At 46.2% G+C, this 24,756-nt stretch overlaps 1 protein-coding gene across 12 annotated transcripts in view; it reads left to right on the top strand.

Moving 5' to 3' along the window:
• The window catches only part of PKHD1 (PKHD1 ciliary IPT domain containing fibrocystin/polyductin), a 369,459-nt gene that overhangs the window by 24,957 nt on the left and 319,746 nt on the right, over nucleotides 1-24,756 (top strand). For 10 of the 12 annotated variants that reach the window (XR_012501162.1, XM_074348887.1, XM_074348889.1 and 7 more), the window contains exons 16-29: nucleotides 61-339; nucleotides 1,391-1,480; nucleotides 1,574-1,664; nucleotides 2,364-2,506; nucleotides 3,829-3,959; nucleotides 4,699-4,874; nucleotides 9,058-9,196; nucleotides 11,279-11,424; nucleotides 13,801-13,985; nucleotides 14,893-15,015; nucleotides 16,156-16,261; nucleotides 17,216-17,488; nucleotides 21,577-21,707; nucleotides 23,980-24,115. Coding sequence is in view for 11 of the 12 variants with exons in the window: in XM_074348887.1 (XP_074204988.1) it covers nucleotides 61-339; nucleotides 1,391-1,480; nucleotides 1,574-1,664; nucleotides 2,364-2,506; nucleotides 3,829-3,959; nucleotides 4,699-4,874; nucleotides 9,058-9,196; nucleotides 11,279-11,424; nucleotides 13,801-13,985; nucleotides 14,893-15,015; nucleotides 16,156-16,261; nucleotides 17,216-17,488; nucleotides 21,577-21,707; nucleotides 23,980-24,115 (2,149 nt within the window). In the remaining variant the exon portion in view is untranslated. The remainder of the gene's footprint in view (nucleotides 1-60; nucleotides 340-1,390; nucleotides 1,481-1,573; nucleotides 1,665-2,363; nucleotides 2,507-3,828; nucleotides 3,960-4,698; nucleotides 4,875-9,057; nucleotides 9,197-11,278; nucleotides 11,425-13,800; nucleotides 13,986-14,892; nucleotides 15,016-16,155; nucleotides 16,262-17,215; nucleotides 17,489-21,576; nucleotides 21,708-23,979; nucleotides 24,116-24,756) is intronic. The other 2 variants (XM_074348888.1, XM_074348894.1) reach the window with 2 other exon arrangements.

Here is a 24,756-nt window from a genome sequence, read left to right as displayed (position 1 = left end):
TGTTTGAGAGAGGCCCGGAAGCCCCACAGAGCCGGTCACGAGGTGCTTATCGGGGCACAGGTGAAGGAGGCCTCCCTCAGGGTGGGCACCGCCGACTGGTTTGACTCCTGGGAGCAGAGTGGCAGTGAAGAGATCTGGCAACAGAAGACCCCCAAGCTGGAGCTGCTTGGGGGAGCCAGGTACTACCTGGAAGCGGAGCACCGAGGGAGAGCCCCCAGCAGGGGCGTGAGGATCGGGGTCCAGATCCACAACACCTGGCTGAGTCCCCAGGCGGTCAGCACCTACCTCCGGGAGAAGCACCAGGTCCGAGCCCGGGCCCACAGACTTCCGGACATCCAGGTCTGCGTGTCTTCCCGGTCCCGTGGGGTTGGGTTCCGGGGCTGAACTCTGCAAGGAGTATAGTCCTGCCTAGTGGGGGGATGGCTGGCTCGGGGCCAGGAGACTTGAGCCGTGATGATAACTCTGCTGCCGAAGAGATGGGATGTCCATCCAGTTAGGGTAGTGATGACTTTTTAAAAAAAAATGCAAAGTCTTATTGTAGAGATGACTTCACTCGTGGACTTAGTTTCAGGAATTTAAGTTCCTCGTAAATCTGCCTTTGGGAACGTATTCCCCAGAGTGGAGATAAGGTTTTCCCAGCACCCACACCTGTGTGTGCTTGCATGAGTGCCCGCCCACAAGACTGCAGCTTTCTGAGTCCTGTTTCCCCATGTACTGTGTCCTCTCAGCCAAGGTCAAGGCTTTTATTTCTTTCGGTTGTACCCCATATTTAGGTTGAAGAAATTTGGTGTACTTTTTTTTTTAATTGAAGGATAGTCGATTTACAATGTCGTGCGTGGCATACTTTTTTTTTTTGGTTCACTTTTTGGGTGTGCAAGGGTGAGTCAATATAGACATGCCTCTTAAAGCTGACAGTCTACTAGTAAAACACACGAAGAACCACAGAACCAAGTGGAAAACAACTCGAGGTGTAAGATGGTCTGAGTTCATTACACAAGCGCGATGTGCCCAGCAGGGAAGCAAAGCAGAGACTGAATCGGCCTCTCAGAGAGTGTGACATGCTTGTGGCTGCTTCTGCCTCCCAGGCCACCCCCTCCCCCCAGGAGGGAACTCGGCCAGAAGGGCTGAACGTGGGCCCTTCGGTGGCGACATTTAAGAGAAGGAGGGGGCATGCATCAGCAGGGAGACAGATGGGTGTATCCTGAGAAACGTCTTCATTACCGGATAACACTTGTGTTCTCCAGATAGTTCTAGATGACAGTGAATTAAAAAAAAATTGAGATTAAAATGAAAAGGAAACACCAAACCGGGGGAGTATGTCTTGTGTTCCTAGGTCGCCTCTCTGGTTCAGTGAACATGTTGTTTAATCTGGTGATTCTTGACTTGGTAGATGCTGACCGTGTCTGGCGCAGGGCACTTCCTCCTCACGTGGGACGATGTCTCTAGCCGGCCAATCCCGGCAAATGCCACAGCCCACCAGGTGGGAGCCTTCCCCAGACAGGGAGGGGGCGGGGGAACTAGGGGGGGCCTTGATACCCAGGGTGTGAACTCTGGCAGTCTTCCTTTTTAACAGATTCAAGCAGCCATTGAGGGGTTACTTGCAGTCAAGTGCGAACTGGACCCCCTTTCGGCAAACATACTGCTCCGGCTGGGATTCGAGCAAGGTGCCGTCCCCGGTTTGACAAATTCTCACCCTTTTCTTGCATCCTTGTCTCTCCCTCGCTTTCTCTCTCTTTTTTCTCTGTAACATAGGACGAGTCTTCATTTCTTCTCCAAGTTGACTCCGTTCAGAGTCAAATGAAGGCCTGGAAACTGGATTTGGACACAGAGTGTCCAAGGGAGGGGCTGCATGCTTGGGAGGGAGCTGCTTGGTGTAGGAATCAGAGAAAGAGACTTAGAGACCAAGGATGCTGGGCACTTAGCGTCAGGAACTGTGTCTCACGCTCCACAGGGGGAGAAGGGCAACAGATACAGGAGGGAGACAGCAACACAAGGCAAATCTTGTTTAATTCAAATCGCCTCTCAGATAAAGGCATTGTGACATCAGACCGTAGTCTAACAGATTCTTAAAATGTGAGGGTGTTTATAAAATGCTAAGGCGAACTAAGTCAACTACAGTCAACACTTTTTTTACCTCTTTGCTTCTCAGTAGTTTTCTGTGTCACGGTCCACATGGAAAATGGTCACAGAGTCTCGAGACTGTCCGAGCTGGGGGGTGCTGGCCCCCCAGAGCCCCGCCCTGCTCGCCCAAGGGTTGAGGGGCCAATGTCACGGCAAACCCGTAACCTGTCCCCTGCAGACGTGTCGGGAGGCTCTTGTTAACATTCACGTCTGTCTTCCTGTCTTATCTGAACTGCGTCCAGGCCCAGAAGGTTCCAGCTTTGATGGGCACCTCACCAGTGGGACAGAGCCCTTCTGTGGGAGGTTCAGCCTCTATCAGCCTCGACACCTTGTCCTCACACCCCCGGCTGCCCAGAAGGGCTACCAGCTGGACCGGTACACACACGTGAGTAGCAGCCCCCTGCTTCTGGGAAGGATGGGGAGGGAGGGATCGCAGTTACTCCCCGGGGTTGAGACTGAAGACGCAGAAGCACAAAGCAGTGAGTGCTGTGACTCACCCAAGGCGTCTCAGACTGTTTCTAAACTGCTGTCTCAGGCGTGAACACACACTTCTGCTCCTCCATGAGGGAGCTGCTCCGTGGAAATGCCTTTGTGTTATTAGCTGAGACCTACGGCAGGTTTTATATGCGCTATAGGATTTTTCTGGCTCTCCAGGTGTGAGTGCAGATTCTATAGTCAGACCCTCTGGGTTTGAATCCTGACTCTGTACGGTGCATGCCTTCCAGTCTTACTTGAGTCTACTCGTCTGGGGAGTGAGTGATGATGTGGTCTGCCCCTCAGGATTTGGGTGAAGAGTAAATGAGATCAACTAGCAGAGCGCCTGGGCAGTGGCTCGGGCTCGTTCCAGGCCCGTTGTTACTGCTTGTTACAGCTTTCGTTATTATTGGTTATTACTGACAGACACACCCCTTCATCACCTCTTAGAGCCTTCGTGTCTGTAGCACTGCTGTCCTTCATAAGAGGGCATGGCTCCCTTGTCCTTTGGGAACCAGAGTGAGCGTTCCTGGGGTGGCTGAGCTCATGACAGTGGTTTCAAGTCCTTTCCTAGTTGAACGGGGGAGGGTCGGGTCTAAACGGTTCAGGTCGGGGTACCTCTATCTTCCGGCCTTTCCTTGCAGCACAGGCTTCCAACAGGGGTGGGAAGGGGAATTTTGCCCCCTAGGGGAGAGTTAGTAATGTTTGGAGAACTTTTTCATTGTCACCACTGGGCAAGTGCTACTGGCATCCAGCGAGAAGTTTCTAGGAACGTTGCAAAACATCCTACAACACACAGGACAGCCCCTCACAGAACAGCATCATCCAGTCTCAATGCCAACCGTGCCGAAGCTGAAAAATCCTGCTGGAAAGTCTTCGTGTGCCAAACAATCTGACTTAACTCAACATTAGAAACCCAGGCTGGCGGGGAGTTAAGGAATGAGGCTCAGAGAGGTTAAGTGACTAGCTCAAGGTTGCACAGCTAGCTGGATCACCACAGGGGTTTCTAACTGAGAGGCTCTACATCCTCACTGCCACGCACCATGCGAGGCATTTAATAACCCTTTGTTGGAGAAATAACAATTTATTCTCAACGTTTCTCTGCGGCTAGACTGGTAAGCTCCAGGAGGGCAGGAACAGGTGGACTGTGTCTCGGAGTGGGAGGCAGGTTCTAGGGAGGCGGAATGGCTGTGTCTCAGTGACAGAGCTAAAGCACTGATTTGGTGTCTCTAGCTTTGCCTTGCGTACAGGGGCCATGTGGATGCGATCCTGAGGGTGACCGTGTCCTTCACAGTCGGCTTTGGAAACACCGTTCAGAAGAACACCACCTGTGACTGGAGTCTTGTGGGGACCAGTCCCATCAGGTAGCCAGTCTGCGGGCAGGTGCAGTGGGAAGTCTGCCAGCCGGGATGATTAGCTCTCCTGGGGACAGTGGCCCCTAGGATGTACTAACTGTCTCCGAGACTGAGGCCTCGGGTACCAGCTTCACCTCTGAACACGTTTCAGTGGGCAAAGAGGTTTGATTTAAGAGCCGTTAGTTGTTATAAATCCAATACTCCTCAGAAGGAGTCTGCCCTTCCTCCCAGGGACAGAATCGTAGACCATCAGGTTTGGAAGAGATTTCAGGGAACAATTCCATGACATTACAGATGAGAAAAATTGGGGCCTGGAGAATTTGTGACGCACCAACATTCATTCAGCGAGAGGACAGAGATGCTGGAATGCAGTTCAGGCATCTTGAGCCCTTGATTCGGCTCTCTTTCCACATCTCTTAGGGGCTTTTGTAAGCAGTTTTGAACTGAAATAAGTCTGGTAACGTCCAAGAGTATTAATCATCTCTGCGCTTAGAGCCCAACATGTGATCTGCTAAAGACACACAATGATTTTGAAAGTACTGCTGAAAGCGAGTGTCACGATGGGTGGGGGGGGGAGGGGAAACGTGACTCCCTGCCGTGATCCCCACGCTGAGCTGAGCCCGTCTTGGATGGGGGTGTGCACTGTTGTGTGCGGGACTCCTGGGGTCTCCTGGCTGTGTGGCGCTCAGGCTCCAGGTTGGAGAGGAGGGGGCGGTGCTCACGGGAGACCCTCTGTGCTTGTTTGCAGCTGGGAGTTCGCCTGCACTGACCTCCGCAAGACCTGCGTGCATGACCCCGCGTGCCTCCAGCCGCCTCCGGCAAACTGCCCCGTGCTTGTTCATGGGATTGACCTCCTCCCTCTGTCTCCGGGGACGGGCGCGTTCTACGTGGATGAAGTTATCATTGCAGACACGAACCTAACAGGTGATGATCGAATCTCCTCTCCTCCACGGACCTGTCCGTCCAGTGCCATTCTCGAACTTTTCTGGAGGGGCTGCTTTTGTTTTCATGGAGAGGGGACAAGTGACTCTCCTTCTTTCCTGTCTGGACCCTAGAGAGCGGGTGGAGTTGGCACACACATGTCCTTGGCCCCCGTATCTCTCTAGCTAGTTCCTTCTTTTTCCCCTACTACCCGCAAGCTTGCTCTTGCTTTGGGTGCCTGTGATCTTACCCCAGTTTTACCACTTCCTTGCTGAGAGGCCTTGGTTTTCTCATCTATAAAATGGGCTTCATGAGGGCCCTAGCCCATTGGATTACTGTGGAGATTAACTGAAATATAATGTGACGCACTCATCACAGGTCCTAACTGTGCTAAATGCTCAATGAATGTGATCAGTTCCCAGTTCTATGACCATGACTACTGTTAGGCCAGCAGGATTGCTCCGCCTCCGCATTAGTTAATATCTGTCGTATAAAGTGCTGGAAGGAACACAGCAATACCTGGCCGTGTAAGTGAGTTAAAAGTCTGATTTACCACCCTTAGGACCAGCTCGGGGGGGCCTCGGGTCACCATATCCTGGTGAGAATAGCCTCACCCTTCTTTCTGCCCACCTGGCTTCCTCCCACCCATCACTCAGAGCTCAGGCTCGGCCCCCTTCTTCACAAAGTCCCTTGACCTCTCTTGGGCCCAGTGATCTCACCTGGCTTTGCTTGTCTGGGGTCTTAAGGACAAAGATCAGGGGTCCTCCTGAGGCTGGCCACGGGTGACGCACACCCCGGGGGTGAGGAGTCCAGACAGATGCTCCCAGGGTCTCCAGGCTTCCAAATTTTGTTCACTCTTCCTTCTCCATCAAATCCCTTGTGACTCTGGGGCTTGGCTTTCCTGTTTTTCGCAGCTTCTCTCTCTTTCTGGCTTCCAGGAGAAAAGGCTGTAACGGATATTTGCATTTTGATTTCCATATGTGCATATTTTTCATCTCTTGCCTCAAAACTGCAGAGCTGAGGGCAGGGGAGCTTGGGGATGGGTGCGAAGAGGACTCTCAGCCCTGAAATTATGTCATCTTTGATCTTCATCAGAATTCCGTCTCTTCTCTGTTTCAGTGGTTTTAAGTGTTTTGGGGGCCTCTGGATCAAAAGGTCATTACTTCTTTCCAACTCTGTTCATGTTCTGACACACTTAGAAACTACTATTCAAATGATGGGCTGTCTGAATGTCTTGGTGCCCAAGACAACTGGCTGGGGCCTTTGGTGACCCCAAGTGCTGCCCAGATTCCCGGAGGGCTGAGGGGACCAAAGTTTCATACACTTGAACCCACTGACAAGAAACTCAGGACTGGATAATAAATGTCGTTTCCCTTTCTTCTCTCCAAACCCCTGAAGCCTCGGATCCACAGCCCTTTCTCACTGCCATCACCTCTTTGCCACCAAAGGCTCCAGTATCTGGAACCACATGGGGTGAGGTGAGGAGGGAAGCAGAGGGGCAGAGGGCAGAGACCAGGAACACTGACGGTGACTAGGGTGAAACCATCTGTTTCCCACTTTGTCTGCTTATCCTGTCAGCAACAATTTTCCTGGGAGTGTTACTTAATGGGCAGCATAAAATCTACACAACTGGGCTCAATATTCGTAGTTAATTGTCTGACGTTTATCTGATCTACTTAACGCTTGATTATATTCTCCCTTGATGTCCTCTATGAAGGTTCTTTTTTTTTTTTTTAACATTTTTTAATTGAGTTACAGTCATTTTACAATGTTGTGTCAAATTCCAGTGTAGAGCACAATTTTTCAGTTATACATGAACATATATATATATATATTCATTGTCACATGTTTTTCTCTGTGAGCTACCATAAGATCTTGTATATATTTCCCTGTGCTATACAGTATAATCTTCCTTATCTATTCTACATTTTGAACTCCCAGTCTTTCCCTTCCCACCCCCTGCCCCCTTGGCAACCACAAGTTTGTATTCCATGTCTGTGAGTCTGTTTCTGTTTTGTATTTATGTTCTTTTTTTTTTTTTTTTAAGATTCCACATATGAGCAATCTCATATGGTATTTTTCTTTCTCTTTCTGGCTTACTTCAGTTAGAATGACATTCTCCAGGGACATCCATGTTGCTGCAAATGGCGTTATGTTGTCGGTTTTTATGGCTGAATAGTATTCCATTGTATAAATAAATATACCACATCTTCTTTATCCAGTCATCTGTTGATGGACATTTAGGCTGTTTCCATGTCTTGGCTATTGTAAATAGTGTGCTATGAACATTGGGGTGCAGGTGTCTTTTTGAAGTAGGGTTCCTTCTGGAAATATGTCCAGGAGCGGGATTCCTGGGTCATATGGTAAGTCTATTCCTAGTCTTTTGAGGAGTCTCCATACTGTTTTCCACAGTGGCTTCACCAAACTGCATTCCCACCAGCAGTGTAGGAGGGTTCCCTTTTCCCCACAGCCTCTCCAGCATTTGTCATTTGTGGACTTTTGAATGATGGCCATTCTGACTGGTGTGAGGTGATATCTCATTGTAGTTTTGATTTGCATTTCTCTGATAATTAGTGATATTGAGCATTTTTTCATGTGCCTATTGATCATTTGTATGTCTTCCTTGGAGAATTGCTTGTTTAGGTCTTTTGCCCATTTTTGGATTGGGTTGTTTGGTTGTTTCTTATTAAGTCGTATGAGCTACTTATAGATCTGGAGATCAAGCCTTTGTCGGTTTCATTTGCAAAAATTTTCTCCCATTCTGTAGGTTGTCATTTGTTTTACTTATGGTTTCCTTTGCTGTGCAGAAGCTTGTAAGTTTCATTAGGTCCCATTTGTTTATTCTTGTTTTTATTTCTATTGCTTGGGTAGACTGTTCTAGGAGAACATTTTTGAGATGTATGTGAGATAATGTTTTGCCTATATTTTCTTCTAGGAGGTTTATTGTATCTTGTCTTATGTTTAAGTCTTTGATCCATTTTGAGTTGATTTTTGTATACGGTGTAAGGGAGTGTTCTAGCTTCATTGCTTTACATGCTGCTGTCCAGTTTTCCCAACACCATTTGCTGAAGAGGCTGTCTTTATTCCATTGTATATTCTTGCCTCCTTTGTCGAAGATTAGTTGACCAAAAGTTTGTGGATTCGTTTCTGGGCTCTCTGTTCTATTCCATTGGTCCATATGTCTGTTTTTGAAGGTTCTTTTTATTTAGGGGCAACTACACAACACTTCTCAGTTAGTTCTCAGAACCCCGTGAGATGGTCCTCTGAGCCCCACTTGATAGATGAGGAAACCAAAGCTAAGAGGGGCTGAGGGTCTTGCCCCAAATCAGCTGGGATGTGGGGGAGATAAGAACCCAGAAATCATTGACACCAGAGCCAAACGTCTAAAGACTTCGTACTCAGCTGAGCCAGTAAACATTTAGTGAGCACTTACTCTGTGCTGAACATTGGACCTGCCAAGACTCTGCCTTTAAACTGTTTACAGTCTCGACTGTACAGACTTGGAAAAGAAGCTGCCTTTTTACCCGGTGCCTATGAGGAGGGAAAGAGGATATCCAAGTAGATTGTGCTGGTCCTGTAAGCCTGCCATCCCATGAAACTCTCCCTGCCAGGCAGACTGAGATCTGTCATGAGTCCCCTTTACACATGAGAAAATGGAGTCTTACAGAGGTTGTATTGATTAGCCACATGGTAATCACCCAATGAAAGTGGAAACCAGAATCTGAACAATGATCTTGCACTCTCTCTGCCCACACGTTGACTCCACGCTGTGGATAAAATTCAGGTAGCTCCAGTGTGTGCCCCGTGTGTTCAGTGTTCCTAAGGAGTGTCAGCTAGTGTTCCTGGAGTTGTCAGGGCTTTGGGAAGGAAAGGAGGAAGGTAGCAGTCCACACTGCAAAAGATGATCTGTGTGTGGCGGGGTCGGGGGACCGCCAGTGGCACCAGCAGTGGTGCTTGGCCCGCTCGGGGCGCTTCGAACTTTGCTGTGGAATTAGTCGTGGTCTCCTTAGGCCGTGACCTTGCATGTTCCTTCTGGAACTAAACTCCTGCCTCAGCAGATAAGTAGGAATCTCTGCTGTAAGTGATCACGGAGATGCAAGTAACTCAGCCTCTCCAGCTGGGACCGTCCACGTAGCAGCTCTTCCGTCTTGATTTACTTGATAATCGTTGGATCCTCCGTCTCCAGTTTCTCAAGCTGACTCTGGAACAGCTCGCCCTGGCGGGAATCTGGTGGAAGTGCTCTCTGTGGTGGGATCCCCTCCTGTCTACAACGTCACCTCCTGGTTGGCGGGGTGTGGCCCGGACCTCCCGCTCATCACTGCAAGGTAGGGAAACTGTCCATCCTTAAAACTGCTAACTGGCCTTGAAGACACAGCTTTTCTTTTATCAGGAAAAGCTGGCTGTCTTGTTGCTTAAAGCAACAGTTCTTAATCTCAGGGATGCTGTCCATATCAGACTCATCTGGAGGTCCTGTTAAAACACAGACTGCTGACCCTGACCACGTTGTCTCTGATGCAGTAGGTTTGGGGCAGGGCCTGGTAATATGCATTTCTAATGAGTTCCCAGGGGATGCGGTTGCAACTGACCTGGGGACGACACTTCAAGAACTAGTTCCTAGTGAATTTGTTTATAAGTAGTTGCATTTTAACACTTTCCTGAGGTTCACATTACCACTGTTTTCTTTTTGCTCCTCTCTTTCTATTCCCCGTGTATTAATCTTACTAGAATCCCTGGAGGCAAAATGAAATTAGTCAAGGGAACAAAGCCAGGAAGTTCTAGGATCTCACCACCAGATGGCACTAGAGCCCCACTGATTATTGCCTCTTCTGCAACAGTCAAACCTCTGTAGCCACCATTTACATAGCAGTAACTAAGAGTCAGACTCCTCCAAGCTCCCGGGAACACATGCATGCTTTAATTCGTTCTTTTAATTTTCCACTAAAACCCCAGTAGGATGGGAAGAATTGAGATGTCTTGTCTTTAAAATTTCTCCCCACCACCCACCTCTTTCTAACATGTTCCAAAATGAGTTCTCATGGTGTATGAACAGTAGGCACAGAAAGCTTGAATCTGTGTCCCACCTTCCTTGACTTAGTGTTTCAGGGTCCCCTGGGAAGGGAAGATGCAAGAAGGAGTGAAAGAGCCCCAGTGGTGGCCAGGGGGCCGTCCTGCTGTGCAGCCTGCGGTCCTGTGTGCCCAACGCCAGAGTCACTAACTCTGAGAGGCTGGAGTGTGACTCAGGTTACTCGGAACAGGTCCACCCTTAGAGTGGTCCTCATGCCCTCCTTTTCTGAGCTTTCCTCAAGTCCCTCAGCTCCTTCGGGAAGCCTCCAGCCTCAGCCAGTCAGGACAGCCTTCAGACTGGTCCAGCCTCCGACACAGATAGTACCACTCGCACTGTTTTGCCTGGTTGTACGTACGCCCCTCAGTGTGTCTTACTTAAAAAATGTTATTGATAATCTTCCTTCATGTTCATTGCTGAAAATTTGGAAAATACAGAAAAACACTTGGAGAAAGACACCAAGCCCTCGCACCCCGCCTGCTCAGAGATAACTTCTGCTAACGCATTGGATCCACCTTTTCCCCAAGCAGTTTTTGTACACACGTGTACATGTATATATTCACTTTGTAAACCTCAGCTGGGGACCACACATAACACACTGTGTTTGCAACATGCCCTTTTCATCTAATGGTATAAATTGAATCTTTCCTCATTTCATTAAGCATGCTTGTAGAATATGGTTTTAACGGCTGAAGAGTATTTCATCTCGTGGTGGGTCATGATTTATCTGACCCATTTATTGTATTAAAAGCAGGATTAGGCAGAGTAGGGGGAGGGTGTAGCTCAAGTGGTAGAGCACATGCTTAGCATACACAGGGTCCTGGGTTCAATCCCCAGTACCCCCTCAAAAAAATAAATAAGTAAACTTAATTATCTCCCCCTTAAAAAAAAAAACTGCAATACATTTAAAAAAAAAAAAGCAAGGTTAAGCAGGCAGCATATTTGCACACAGGTGCTGGATAAGGAGTCGGCTAGATGAGGTGGCCTGTTTCTGCTGGGGACACTGAGAGGGGAGGTGTCTGTGGATCAGGGCCCTGACTTTTCATCTGGTTATGTAAATGAGGTTCGAGAATACCAGGTTCTCCCTTCACTGTGTCAGGACCAAGACAGCAGAGGCCAGTCCTCACTCTCCACTCTGGGCCCCTGTGCTCCCAGGATCGGTGGTGGGGGGAGGGTGGAACACCCCTAAAGAATCCTCATGTTTACCCTGCATTTTCTCTGCTGTGCTGGGAACGCGAGCGGATGGTCTGGAGAGGTGGGAGGCTTCCTGGTCTGTGGATGGATCCGTGTTCTGTCTGGAGCAGCTGCTGGGGGACACCGCGGTTAATGCTTGTTTCTGCCGCAGCTCTGTGCCCAGTGAAGGAGCAGAGGGTGGATCCGGGTCGGTCCAGGCGACAACACGGAGACTACAGAGGACAAGTCCACCTTTAGGGGGACACTTCCGCATCCAGCTTTCCGACACAGTGATTCCTGGTAAAGGGGCCGTCAGGGGTACAGCGTTTCTTGTTTACATTTTTTATGGCATTTCCAGGCCATCAACCTCCTGCAGGATTGCCAGGCAGGGTGACAGTCTTGAAGCTGTTTTGTTTATTTTCCAGTGTCTGAAATGACCTTAAAATTAAAGGGCTGGACAATAAGCATAACCCATCATTGTTAATATGATCCCAACCTTTTAGTTTTATAGACGTGGAAACTGAGTGGATTAGCTTCCTGGGGCTGTCATAACCAATGGTACAGCCTTGATGGCTTAAAACAACAGAAATCTAGTCTCTTACAGTTCTGGAGGGCAGAGTCCAAAAGCCAGTTGTTGGCAGGGCCACACTTCCCCCTGAGGCTCTAGGGGAGGATCTGTGTCCTGCCTCTTTCTACTTCTGGTGGCTGCCAGCATCCCTTGGCTGCAGCTGCATCACTTCAACTCCTGCCTTCCTGGTCACGTTGTCTCTTCCTCTACTTCTTCTTTGTAATAGAGGGACTGGGGATTGAACCCAGGACCTGTGCATGCTAAGCATGTGCTCTACCACCGAGCTGTACCCATACCACGTCTCTTCCTCTTCTGTTTCCAAAGTCCCTCTGCCTCTCTCTTTCAAGGATACGGATGATTGCATTTAGGGCCAACCTTGATAATCCAGGGTGAACCCCTCTTCTCAAGATCCTTAACCACATCTTTTGCCATATAAGGTCATAGTCCTAGTTTCCAGGGATTAGGACAATGACATATCTTTTTGAGGGCCACCATTCAGCCACTAGACTCAGGCTTGCCCAGAGCTCATGCAAATAGTTAATGTCAGGGACCAGATATGAGCTGGGGTCTTTGATTCTCTGATCAGTCCTCTTCTCTCTAGAGTCTCCTGGGCCCAGATTCACGGTAGTCATGGCCCTTCCGAATTCAATGCCACAGTGACACCATATGATAGTGAGGATTTAGGGATCATAACAAATGCAGAAGAGCTGCCAGCTGCCGTGAGGGGAAAACAGCTTCTAAATCATCCAGAACGTACACATCTCACCAAGGACAGGATCAGAAGTGATTCTAATAGGGTATTTATTTGATAAAAACATAGAGGAATCAGAAAAGAGGCTCAGGAGAACTCTAGAGTGGCTGGAGAAAAAGTGATGCATGGCCCAGAAGTCTTCTGCCCTCCCAAGCGGAAAGACGCTGGGCTTGCAAAGGATCTTCCAGGGTGGAGGACTGGGGTGTTACTCTCATAGGGCAACTTAGGGAAAGTTGATGGCCCCTGGGCTGCTGGAGTCTGAGAAATGGGTGAGGAAGTGCATCAGAGCCCTGCGCCTGGGAAGCCCACTGCTGTGCTGTCTTCCTTCTCACGAATGAGAGCCCTGTGGCCTCTCTCTAGAGACTTACCCTGCCATCGTGTTCTGTCTCTGAGGCTCCTCCTCCCATCACTGCCTGTGACACAGCCAGGGAGCAGGGAGAGAGCCAGCCCTTCACCGGGCCTTTTGAAATGATGGTGGCCTTCAACTTATGTATTTGTGCAGAACAATAATTTTTTTTTAAAGATGAGAATTTTATCTGCAAATTGGAAATACCGTGGTATTTGACTAACACTCCAGGGCAAGTGTGGGGTTCAAGAGGAAAGCTCTCGTGTAGGCTGAAGGCCACGTGGGTTTTAATCTAAGCCTGGCTCACTTGGTTGGCAAGCTTCAACATCAACCCAGGTTTCATTTTCTTCATCTCGAAAGCAGGCGTTAGGACATCCAGGTGAACCACCTCTCAGGGCTGTTGGGAGTAGCTAATGAGATGGAAACTTTTGGTAAAGCATGAAACAGGGTTCAAACACCAGCAAGGCTGCAGCCCAGGGTGTCATTATTTCTCCCTGGGGACGTGGAATGGGGAAACACGTGGTTGGGCTTAAAGGAAATTCTAATCGAGAAGCCGAAGTTCAGCGCCAACATTCCTCAGCTGGGTTGTCTGAGTTTTTACGGGTGTCAGCTGCTGTGTGTCCCCCGACTCCCTGTGAAGGGTGGCCAACTTCTCCCTGTTCACAGGGCTGGCTAAATTTTCCTGCAGAAAACCCAATATTTAATTAGACTTTAAGGCACTACCAGGATAGCTGGGGTTTCCGTTTTGAGTTGACAGTTGAGATAGGTTTGCCTGAGCGACTGTGTTCTCGGCTTGAGACATGTGATGCTGATGGAAGAGCTCATGGTGTAAAAAGTGAGCATCTGCTTGTAGCTGCCTTAAAAAATGGTTTAATGGGGCTGAGGGTTCTGGTGAAGCTGGGTTTTGAACTTGAAGTTCTGCTATGTGTGGTAGCAACCTGACGTGTATTGTCTCATCTTGATAATGAGACTCTGTGAGGCGGTGTTATTGGTGTCCTGTATTTTCTACATCAAAACCTTCTCCCCCAGGTGTCCCTGTGCACATTTCAGCCAGTCACCTCCAAAAACTCTTACAGAACAATGCCGACGACTTCACATCCAGGTACCTCAACGTCAGTGACTTCACTGTGACGGAGGATCTAAAGTCTTGCTACGAACACGTGTGGACCCTCTCTTGGTCCGCCCAGGTTGGGGACTTGCCCAATTTCATCAGGGTAGGTATGGTATCCCTTTTGGCTTTGTGACTTTGATGCCCTTGGAGCAATTCTGTGGGAAAAAAAATCAGAATTGTATGAATGAACACTGTCATGATTTGTTAATTTTGTCAGAATAGTCAAGGTCAGGTCAAGGACCTTTCTTTCTGAAAGTTTTCAAGACATAGTTGAATCTCATGCTCCTGATAAAGCAGTTTAAGCTGAGCATCTCCCTTCCTAACTCAGTGTAGGTAGAGAAGTCATTGGTCAGTGTCCACCATGCAGTAGCTCCACATCTGTTATTGGATAATTTAAGCAGATGTGATTGTCTTCGATTATTGTGGAGGCAGATGGCGCAGCAGAAGGAAGTTTAGGAAAGGATTTGCTGTCTTTGGATAATGACAAAACCAGATGCTCTTGCATATTTAGGGTTTTGAAAAATAATCTAATGATCATCCAGCATTTGGTTTTATAAAGTGAAACCTGAGATGAAATTTTATTCTTGTGATGTGATATTGTGGGTCATCTGGTTTCCAAAGAAAATCCTTGGGTGGAGATGGAGGAAGGATCAGAGCCATCTCCTGGCACTTGATTTTCTAGAGTTGATTTTGTTATTTTGGGTTGCACACTGATAAAATAAGAAAGCACACGGAAACAAAATATCTCAGGGCTTACAAGATGAGTATGTTGTGCCTTTCTCGGGCAACAACACTTCCCATTAAATACTTCCCTGGTCAACTGGGGCTTCCAGTAGCCATTATGGACTATTAGGTTTCTAGATTTTAAGCCCCACTCACTCGATTTTTCATTCTCCAGCTATCTGATTATCTTAAGCAGAATAATGTGAAAACACCTCTGGTCATTTATTTTAATCAAGAGTTAAACTTCTGTGCCATGACGAAACTCACCAGAAATGTAACCATCTCAGGTATCGGACGAAAACCTGACGGGAGTGAACCCTGTTGTGACCACGCGTGTGGTATATGACGGTGGAGTTTTTCTTGGACCCATATTTGGAGACATGTTGGTCACTGCCAACGAGCACACCCAGGTGAGAGCGGATGGGCCCTGCAACGTGCAACTGTTAGTTTCAAGTTGATGGCAGCCCCTCGTGATTTGTAATGCAGACCAATCCCAAGGGTCGATTTTCCAATCCACAAGACAGGGGTGGTTACGGCTGTGCTCTGTCTACTGCCACGGGGTCTGCAGAGGACTCTGGAAATGCAAGTGAAGTGCACGAGCTAAGTCAACCCTTTTTTCTCTTTAAAACGTCCTTTGCTCTTTCGCGTGTGTGCAAACTCCTGTTGTAAGTCATCTGCTTTTAATTTGAGACAATTTTAACATGCAGAAACTGTAAAGAACCATATCACCAACACCTGAGTACCCAGATGAAGATTAACAATGGCCAGCATTTGATATGTTTATTTTATCTTCTTTGTCTTTGAATAAAGTAAAATAATGAATAAAATAAAACATTGCTATGAAACCGGAAGGTTCACGATCACCCGTGCCTTCGTGCCACCCCCAAATCCCTTCCCTCCATGAGCAGACACCCTCATGAATAAGGCGTGTGTGCTTTTTAATCCTTATTTTATGTGTAAAGGGTCAGAGTCATATCTTTTTTCGCCTTTCTCATCTCCAAGATTTGCAGAGTTCTGTTACATGAACCCTAGTCCCAGTGAGACGGAAAGACATATAATTTATTCTTGGGGCCTTGTCATTCTAGGACAAAAAAAGACCCTCAACCAAATGTCCAGATACACTCTAATTTTCAGTTACACGTCCATGTAGTGAGGGTGGAAGGAAGCTGCCTACTTCATTGGCCTGTCCCTGCAGAGAAAGGGCTTTTCATAGGGAGCAGGTACTCAGTGCAAAATAGAAAGTGATTACAGAAGTCCTCATCCAGGTTGAACTGACTTCTGTGCGACACAGAGGGAAGTTACTCAAGAGCGAGCATATTTAATTGTAAAAATGTTAGGTTTCAGCATATACTTACCACCCTTTAAAAAAAGCCTAACGTGTTTTGAGTCATGCATTACAATATCGGGTCTATTGTTGGAAAATAGAAGGAAAAAAGAGAATTAAGTGAATCACTAACGGTTGAATTTGGGTAAACTTTGCAAGTACTTTATGAATACTCTGGAGCATATGAAATCCTGCATTCGCTTTGAATTCTTCTGCCTTTTTCCAGGTGGTTGTGCGAGTGAATGACGTACCAGCTCATTGTTCAGGTTCATGTTCCTTCCAGTACCTCGAGGGGTCGACTCCCCGGGTCCACTCTGTGTGGTATGACCTAGGTATGATTTGTACTTGGCACTGAGATGGGTGTGAACTTCAGCTCAGAGTGATTTGTTGGAGGCTGCGTGCCTGGTGAGGGGCGAGTAGATGGTGGGGTCAGTTCGTGCGGTGGATATTGAGTGATGCAGCAAAAAAAAAAAAAAAAAAGTATTTTTCAGCTATCAAAACGATATGGTCATAATTTGAAATGGTGGATTTTTGATGACTTAACATGTTTTATTCTCTTTGTCCCTTGCTTTTTATTTTTATTTTTTGAAACAGTTGATTTACAGTGTTGTGTTAGTTTCTGGTGTACAGCAAAGTGATTCAGTTATACAGATATATGTATATTCTTTTTCATTATATTACAAGTTATTGAATATAGTTCCCTGTGCTGTACAGTAGGTCCTTGTTTATCTATGCTGTATGTAGTAGCTTGTATCTGTTAATCTCAAACTCCTCTAATTTATCCCTCCCCACCCATTCCCCCTCTGGCAACCATAAATTTGTTTTCTATGTCTGTGAGTCTGTTTCTGTTTTGTAAGTAAGTTCATTTGTCTCATTTTTTTAGATTCTACATGTAAGTGATATCATATGGTATTTGTCTTTCTCTGTCTGACTTCACTTAGTATGAAAATCTCTAGGTCCATGTTGCTGCAAATGGCATTATTTCATTCTTTTTTATGGCTGAGTACTATTTCACTGTATAAATACATACTGCAACTTCTTTGTCTCTTGTTTTGAAAATTTCTTTTATTTGATTCCCCCCCATTTTTATTGACTAGTGATCTCCTGTTACAGTTTGAGAAAATTTAAGATGAGGCTCTGTGCTGTAAGAATAGATGCAGATTTCAGAATAGGAGTCAGCATTCAACTCGTTGAATTTTGGGAGAGGAAGGTGAGAGATGCTCTCGTCAATGGAGTGATGTCACAGAGAGGTGATTTCTTTCTCTTAATTTCTCTCCTCTTTTAAGATGACATTGACCTGCTGGTTTATATTACCGGAAGCAGTTTCTCTGACGACTCACAGGCCTTGCAGGTTACAGTGAACCAAACGCATTGCAAAGTTATTTCCTCAAACCAAACGAATGTGGTGTGTCGGACAGGCCTGCTGCCCTTGGGGGTGCATCGCATCTCAGTGTTGGTGAGACCTTCTGGTCTTGCCGTCAGCGCCAGCGGAGGAGGCCTCTTCCTAAACGTGGAGCCCAGGCTGGACGCCGTGGAGCCTTCCAGAGCTGCAGACACTGGTAATCAGGGGCACTTGCCTTGTGTCTGCCCCTCCGAAGCGTGCCTTCTCGCTGATACACAGGAATCTAGTCCTGCCGTGTAATAAATCATGATGCCCAGCATTCTGTTTTCTACCATCAGCGTTTCCTCCAATGAGCAACAGACATTTGAGCTGTTAAATGAACTCACTTGCCACAAAAGGGATCATAGTTTGGCTGATGGCGTCAGGCGTAATTGGGTGGATCCCTGAGTCATTAGGACAATCTGATCTAGTGGAAACAGTCCTAGATGAGAAGTTAGGACGTGTGTCTGGGTTTTCAGTCTGCCAGAGTCAGAGGTGTGACCTTGTAGATTTCAGCTACTTCTATGGGACTTACTTTCCTCGTAGTGATGCAGATGGGCACAATATCATTTATTGAGTACCTCAGTGCTTACAGCTGCCCGAAAGACGGAATTATTGTCTACTTTTTTCCAATGAGATAATAGTGGTCCTAAGGGAAGAGTGAGTGACTTGCCCAAGGCTTCCTAGCGGAGAGGGGTGGAGCCAGGATGCCACACAGGATCGCGGGGTGCCAGGGCTCCTGCCTCTTGTCCCAGTGCCGTGATGTCTTACCATCCACGGGGTCGAGCACTGCCGGGCTTGTAGGCCTCCCCGTGTTGAGTGAGATTGAACTGAGCCAACAGGTGGGAAAGCCCCTTGAAAATTAAAAACATTTGCAAATGTGAGGTGCAGGCCTGGCCCACTAGGAATGCAGTGGGTGTCTGAGAAATTTTGTAAAATGACGTACACTTGGCTACTTGGCTAGCAGGCCAAGCCAGCTAGCATTTGAGTAATGGGTGACAGAGAGGACAGTGGGCTTGCCAACACCTGCCCCACGGGGTGTGGGGTCTCAGTGCAGCGGCAACCACAGATCTCTCCATGCTTTCCGAGGGACACGGCCAGCCTAAAACCACCTGGCCAGGCTGCAGGAATCTCGGGAACACCCTGCTGTATATGTGAGTGTGTGATTTTTAGAGCGTGAAAGCTCTTTCCTTCATGCCTTGGGTTTTTGTCATTGTGTATCCTGTTGCCCGAAGGTCCGTGGCAGGAAGCACTTCTTAAAGTAGTGTTTCCTGGCTCCAAGTTCATTGTTCAAAGGATCATTTGGTTTCTGACTTGACTTGGACTAAAAGAGTAAACCAGGAGGCCCATTCTGCCTCCTCTCTGCACATGAAACAGCCAGCTTGCCTCCTTCCTCGGTAACTCAAGGAAGGAGCCAGGCAGTGCGAGGTGCTCAGAGTGAAAGATCACATTCTATATTAACCCAATAATTGTTGGTTAGAGTTTAGGGCATACAGTAGCCTTCCCACTAGATTTATAAGTGGCTTTGGTCTTCCTATAAAGTTACCTTTGCCATTCAGGCTACACCGTCCTTCCCACCCCCGATGCCCCGGACCGTGGGCACCTCCAGGGCAGACGGGAGACTCAGTCATCCACGTCCTGTATACACAGTGACTCGCACAGGCAGACTGGCCACCTGTTCTGGTTTTCCTGGGACTGAGGGGTTTCCCAAGATGTAAGACTTCCAGTTTTAAAACTGGGACGTGGAACTCTTAGTGCTGAAACTCGGAAAGTCCCAGGCAGGCCTGGAGGAGTTGGTCACCCTGACAGGGTGTGCTGTACCAATAACACATGGTGAGAGTGTTTGTCCGGGAGGATGGTGTGTCACCCCTCTGTATTTCAGTGAAAGATGAAACACTCAGAGAAGGGATCATGTTGAGTGGGTCCAAATTAACTTTTGGTGAGACAGAAAGGGAGAGAGAGAGAGGCTTTAACTGCTATTTTCCTTATTACTGGATTTAAACTTTCCCTCTGAACCCTTCCTCCACCCTGCCAACTACCTAGTATCAGCTAGTGTCAGCCAATCCATCCATCCATCCATCCATCCCTCAGCACTGACTGAGCTCCCTGCGGAAGACGCTGGGCCAGGGGCTGAAGACCATGGTTCTCACAGTGTGGTCCTGGACCAGTGGTACCTGCATCGTCTGGGGGCTTGCTGGAGATGCAGCACCTCAGACCCCACCCCTCACCTCCCAGTCAGTCTGCACATTTGCACGATCCCTTGCATTTTCTTTTCTTTCCACTCTGCACGGATGGAGTCTAGGTTTCTTACAGCCCTCTCGTAAGTCCTACTGGTTTTCAGACCAGCTAAGGGGACTCATTTTCCCGGGGTTGAACTCTGAGACTGTGGTGCCCATTATGTGACTTGAACCCCTCGCTCCCCAGGGAGGGGTCCCCGAGCCTGCCCCTTTTCTTCTGCATCCCCTGCTAGGGGCATGGGTCCCCCCACATTGCTTCGCCTCCTTTCCTACCCGACCCCACCCCAGAACAGCTTTTCTGCCAGCCTCCAGGCTGCTCTCAGCAAGCGTTGCTCCGCACGTAGATGTGTGTCTGGTGTGTTTGGAGGTGGGGGACGTCCGCTCCGCGTCCTCCTCCCGCACCATCTTGGTCTCCCCAATTATTGCTGTTTTCTAAGATATCTTAATGCCTGGCAGAACATCCCACTTTACTCTTATTTTTGAAATTTTGCTTTCTGGCTATGGTTGTTAATTATTTTCCACTGAATTTTAAAATCAGCTTATCTAATTTAAATTAACCATCCTTTTCATGTTTTTATCATGAGTGTGTTGATGCTTTAGCTTCACTTAGAAAGTTATGCCACCTTGTGATACTCTTTCTGGACATTTACTTCAGTTTTCTTATTTAAGGTTTTTTTTTAGTTAAAGTTTAGATATATATGTTTTTATTATAACAGAATAGTTATTGTGGGTAAAATATTCATTAAAATCTGACCCCTAAGAGTACATCAAAAGTTTTAGACTGAATTGGATTCCCTTCCCTTTGTCATAATGATTACTACATCATTGCTGTAATGTCTGGTTTTTTTCTTTAAGTTTTAACCCGGCTATTAGGTTCCTCAGCAGCATTTCAAAAGTTTCTCCAAGTTTCTTCATATTCTTGAATTTTTCTTGTCAAGATGCTTCCGGATAGTGTATCTTTTATGTTGCCGTTGTGCTGTTGTATCTTCTCCAATATTACTCTTTAACTTAGAAGGCCGTTGCCCTGAATCCTCAGGGCATGTTTATATATTCACTTCAAAGTAATAGTCCATTCAGTCACCTGCCCCTGAAAGGTTTTCATCAGGTTGTGTAAGTCCCCCTTTCTCAACGTGACACGTCTGGGGTGGGTAACTTTGCTTTTGCGCCCCCTCTCCCCTCTCAAGGGATGTGTGTCTGTTTGGTGACCTCAGGGCTCTTCTGATATCCCCTTCTGGGGAGATGCAGAGAGAATCTTGGCCCTCACCCACAACAAGGGGGCTTCCTGTCCATCAGCGGGATCGTGGGCACCTCCTCCAGACCGTGTGCTGTGACACCAGTGTGATGGGGCCACACCTCATCTCACTGATGTCTGCGGTGGGCAGGGGAGTTTCTGTGGTTGAACTTTAGTGGCTGAATGGAGATCCCGATGGCATTTGGTGACGACGTCCGTCATTTCTGTATCATCACAGGGACTGGAACAAAGTATGTGTGTATCAACTCACAAAGCTGGGAGGGCTAAGGCTGTCATTTAAGGATGAGGGAAGTGAGGACCAGTGACCTCAGGGACAGTACTGCAGATGATCTGCTCTCAGTGGCAGAGCAAACTCCGCCCTGACTCTGGGCCCACTGCTCCTTCTCCCATCTTATAGCTGCTCTCTTACACTCGGCTTCTTGGGAAAAGAGTAAGTCGTGTAGAATTGGCTGTCACTGACAGTAGTTAAGAATCACGGGCAGAGAGAGTTTTCGGAGGTCCTCTATTTTACTCTGTCTCACTGCACTGGTGTGTCTGTTTTATTCTTCAGTATCTCCAGGATGCGTTACTCCTTCTCTGCCTTCTAGTCGCTGTTTCTCCCACCTTATTTAGTACCTTATGTATTTAACTTGGAGTCTTTTCCTGCAGTTTAAGCATGCTTTGTGTTTTGACTAAGGAGCCTCATATGTTGATTTCATTTTCTCTCTCTTGCGGGTAATGAATTTTTGTCTGCCCGTATGGCTGTGGGTCCCACCTGAAAATGCTACTTTTGTATAGGAGGGCTCTGGGCCACCATCCGAGGCTCCGGTTTGGAAGATGTGAGCCTGGTGTTCTTCGGATCTCAGCCGTGTGCCGTCAACGTCACCACAAGCCATTCACGAAGAATTCAATGCAAAGTTCCACCCAGGGTGAGTGGAACCTTTTGGCATCTCCTGTCTGGGTGGGTGACTGTTATTAACGTGTTGTGTAAAGTTCTCAGTGAATCATTTCTTAGAACTCATTTAATGGACATGACCTGTTCATCAGGAGAATGTGCTTACTTTACTTATGTGGAAGCACTTCCGCTATGAAGTGAGGAGCTGGCTCCACCAATGGGGCTTATAATTAGCATCTGTCAATTTCTTTTAAAAGGAGATGAACCAGTCAGTTCCACTCTATACTCTTATTTTTCATTTTAAGAACTTTCATAGTATTAGTGCCACAGAATAGATTTATCTAGTGCTCCTTCTGAGTGTAGGTTTGCAAACATATCTCTTATAATCTCATTTCTTTCTCAAGCAAACAAATAACTAAGTTTTCATTAGCAATTCTGTTTTCTGGCATGGATGTGACTGGGGAGCTTAGAATCTTCCCCATGTCTGATTCCTATGGAACAGCTTCCTAGTTAGTCCCTGCTGCTTCCCTTTTTCTCTCAGAAAAAAGTCCCTGGGCTTTCCTCTTCCTCTTCAGTTAGTGCTCAGACAGTGTAAGAGGTTTGGGTCCAGGCCCTTCCCCGCTGCTGTGGGAGAGCATCAATCTCACAGCTGAGGTTGGATTTCTATTCAGAGTTCACGTCAGCGTCAACAACATTTGTAACACATCTGGAGCCCGAAAGAAGGCTGTCTACTGAACGATAAAGATCTCTGGAGGAAGAATAGGTTTGGAATCACCTTTGATATCTGGTTCCATTAAAAAAATTTTTTTTAATTGAAGTACAGTCAGTTTACAATGTTGTGTCAATTTCCAGTGTACAGCACAATGTTTCAGTCATACATGAATATACATGTGTTTGTTTTCATATTTTTTATCATAAGCTACTGCAAGATATCAAATATAGTTCCCTGTGTCTGGTTCCATTTTTTATCTCATCTGGTTATTCAAATATTATGAAATATTAGCTTTTGTGTATCAACTACATGCAATCCTGAGATATGGTTGTGTTGTCATTTGTTTATTTCCTGTTATTGGACATTTAGATAATTTATAGTTTCCAAAATTTCCTAGGTACAACAGTAGAGCTTTGATTATCCCAGTAACTGTATTTTGGGGTGTATTTATTTTTCTCAGGATAAATTAATCTAAATGCTGAAGTGTTTGGCATGTGGTATCCAGTTATCTGAAATTCCTTTGAAACTAATGTTCTCATCATCACCGTGCGAATGTCTGACTTCTGGTGCCTTGGTCAACATCGAGTTTTAGCATTTTAGTATATATTTACCATTTTAATGGGTTAAATTTGTAGTTGTTGGATTTCTTTTACTAGGAAGAATAAACATTAAGAAAGCTAACATTTAATTTTGAACAAAGTTTGCATTTTGAACATGCCAAATTCAAAAGGTAGTAGTAAGACAACCACGCTCTTCTCTGTCCCACTGCCCTGTTGTTCAAGTCTTCCTTTCTGAAACGACCACTTTCAATTCCTTTGAATATAGTTACAGGACCAATTTTTGGCTAAGCCAATAAACTATATTGACATTATTAAACTATTTGAATGATGCTGGCAGAATATATTTTTTATAGTTTGTTTTGTTCTTAGAGTTTCTTATTTTTTATTAACATGTCTTGCTTATAATAAAAAAATCCTCTGTCTTTAAAAAAATTTCATTATATCAGTTGCTCTTTTTTTCTGGAAGCTCTCTGTTCTGTTTCCATCTAACCTGGTGTTTTCTAGGTTCACTGTATGGGTTTCAGCCTGGAACTTCCCTTGGTTGCTCTCCTGAGTAGACTCCCTGTTTCTTGGTGTTTCTTTCTGTTTTGTTTGGGTTACTGTTTATTTCATGAGATCATAGCCTTAAGAAATATCCCAATAAAGAAAATGTGGGAGGAAGGTGTTCTGAATACTTAAATGTCTGAAAGTATTCTCACCCGTGATGGATAGTTTAGCTAGATATAGATGTTTATTTCAAATTGCCATTTGTTTTTTTTACAGAACCAATTGGTGTGTTAATTGCAAATCATTCTTATTTACTCTTTAACCTGTTGGATGCTACACTTGCCTAGTCTAAGCACTTGTCACTCGGTGTATGTATGTGTGTCTGTGTGAGAGAGAGGGAGAGAGAAGGGGAGAGAAAGACTTGAAACAAGCAAATGCATTTTTTAAAAACAATTTTCTTGAAATTAACCTTTTAAACTGATTCTGTATGGACTTTGCTCAAGTAAGCCTTACTTACAGGGCTGTGATTTTAAAAATTAATTTTTCAGGGGAAGGATGGACCTATTGTGAGTGTGACTGTGATCAGAGGGGACCACTCTGTGGTTCTTCCCACGGCATTTACGTACGTCTCCTCTTTAAATCCAGTAATCACGTCTCTCAGCAGAAACAGAAGCAACGTAGCAGGTAAAATACATGGTGCTGCAGGATCTTTTCATTTCAGACCATTGATGCTATAAAAAGGGCAAACACTGGCCTCTTAATTTTACCAAAGACAGTGTTATATTTTGGATGGAAGTTATTTTTCTGAAAACTTGGATACTAATTTCCTCATCTTAGCCTTCATTGAATAAATCTCCTTATATCTATTTTTCCCTCTGAAAGACTGGGACCATTTCCATCATGAAAATGACATGGGAATTCAAAGGGAACCATGCAATAAATATTTATTGTGTACCTACTCTGTGACAATAATAACAGCCCGGACATATAATAGACATTAATCCTTGTCCTCAATTTATAGAATTATTAGTCTCAGTTTACAGATTAGGAAACTAAGGAACAGAGAGCAAGTAACTTGTCTAAGATGTTACCTGCAGTAAGTTACTGAGCAGGGATTTGAACTCAAGCAGTTGAGCTGCAGATTCCAAATGCCTAGCCACTTAGAGTTTATTGTGAAGTAGGATTTGGCCAGCAGGTCCTTTTGTAGCAGTTATTTGATGTGATTGGAGAATAGGATGTTCTGATTAACTAAGAATTCCTGTTCCTTGAGACATATACATACATACATATATATATATGGTGAATTCTTTAGCATCCAACTATAT

This window comes from Camelus bactrianus, chromosome 20 (genome assembly GCF_048773025.1).
Source record: "Camelus bactrianus isolate YW-2024 breed Bactrian camel chromosome 20, ASM4877302v1, whole genome shotgun sequence".
NCBI classification, from domain to species: domain Eukaryota; kingdom Metazoa; phylum Chordata; class Mammalia; order Artiodactyla; family Camelidae; genus Camelus; species Camelus bactrianus.
Note: the sequence above shows the minus strand (reverse complement) of the source record. Positions and strands in the feature narration are given on the sequence as shown.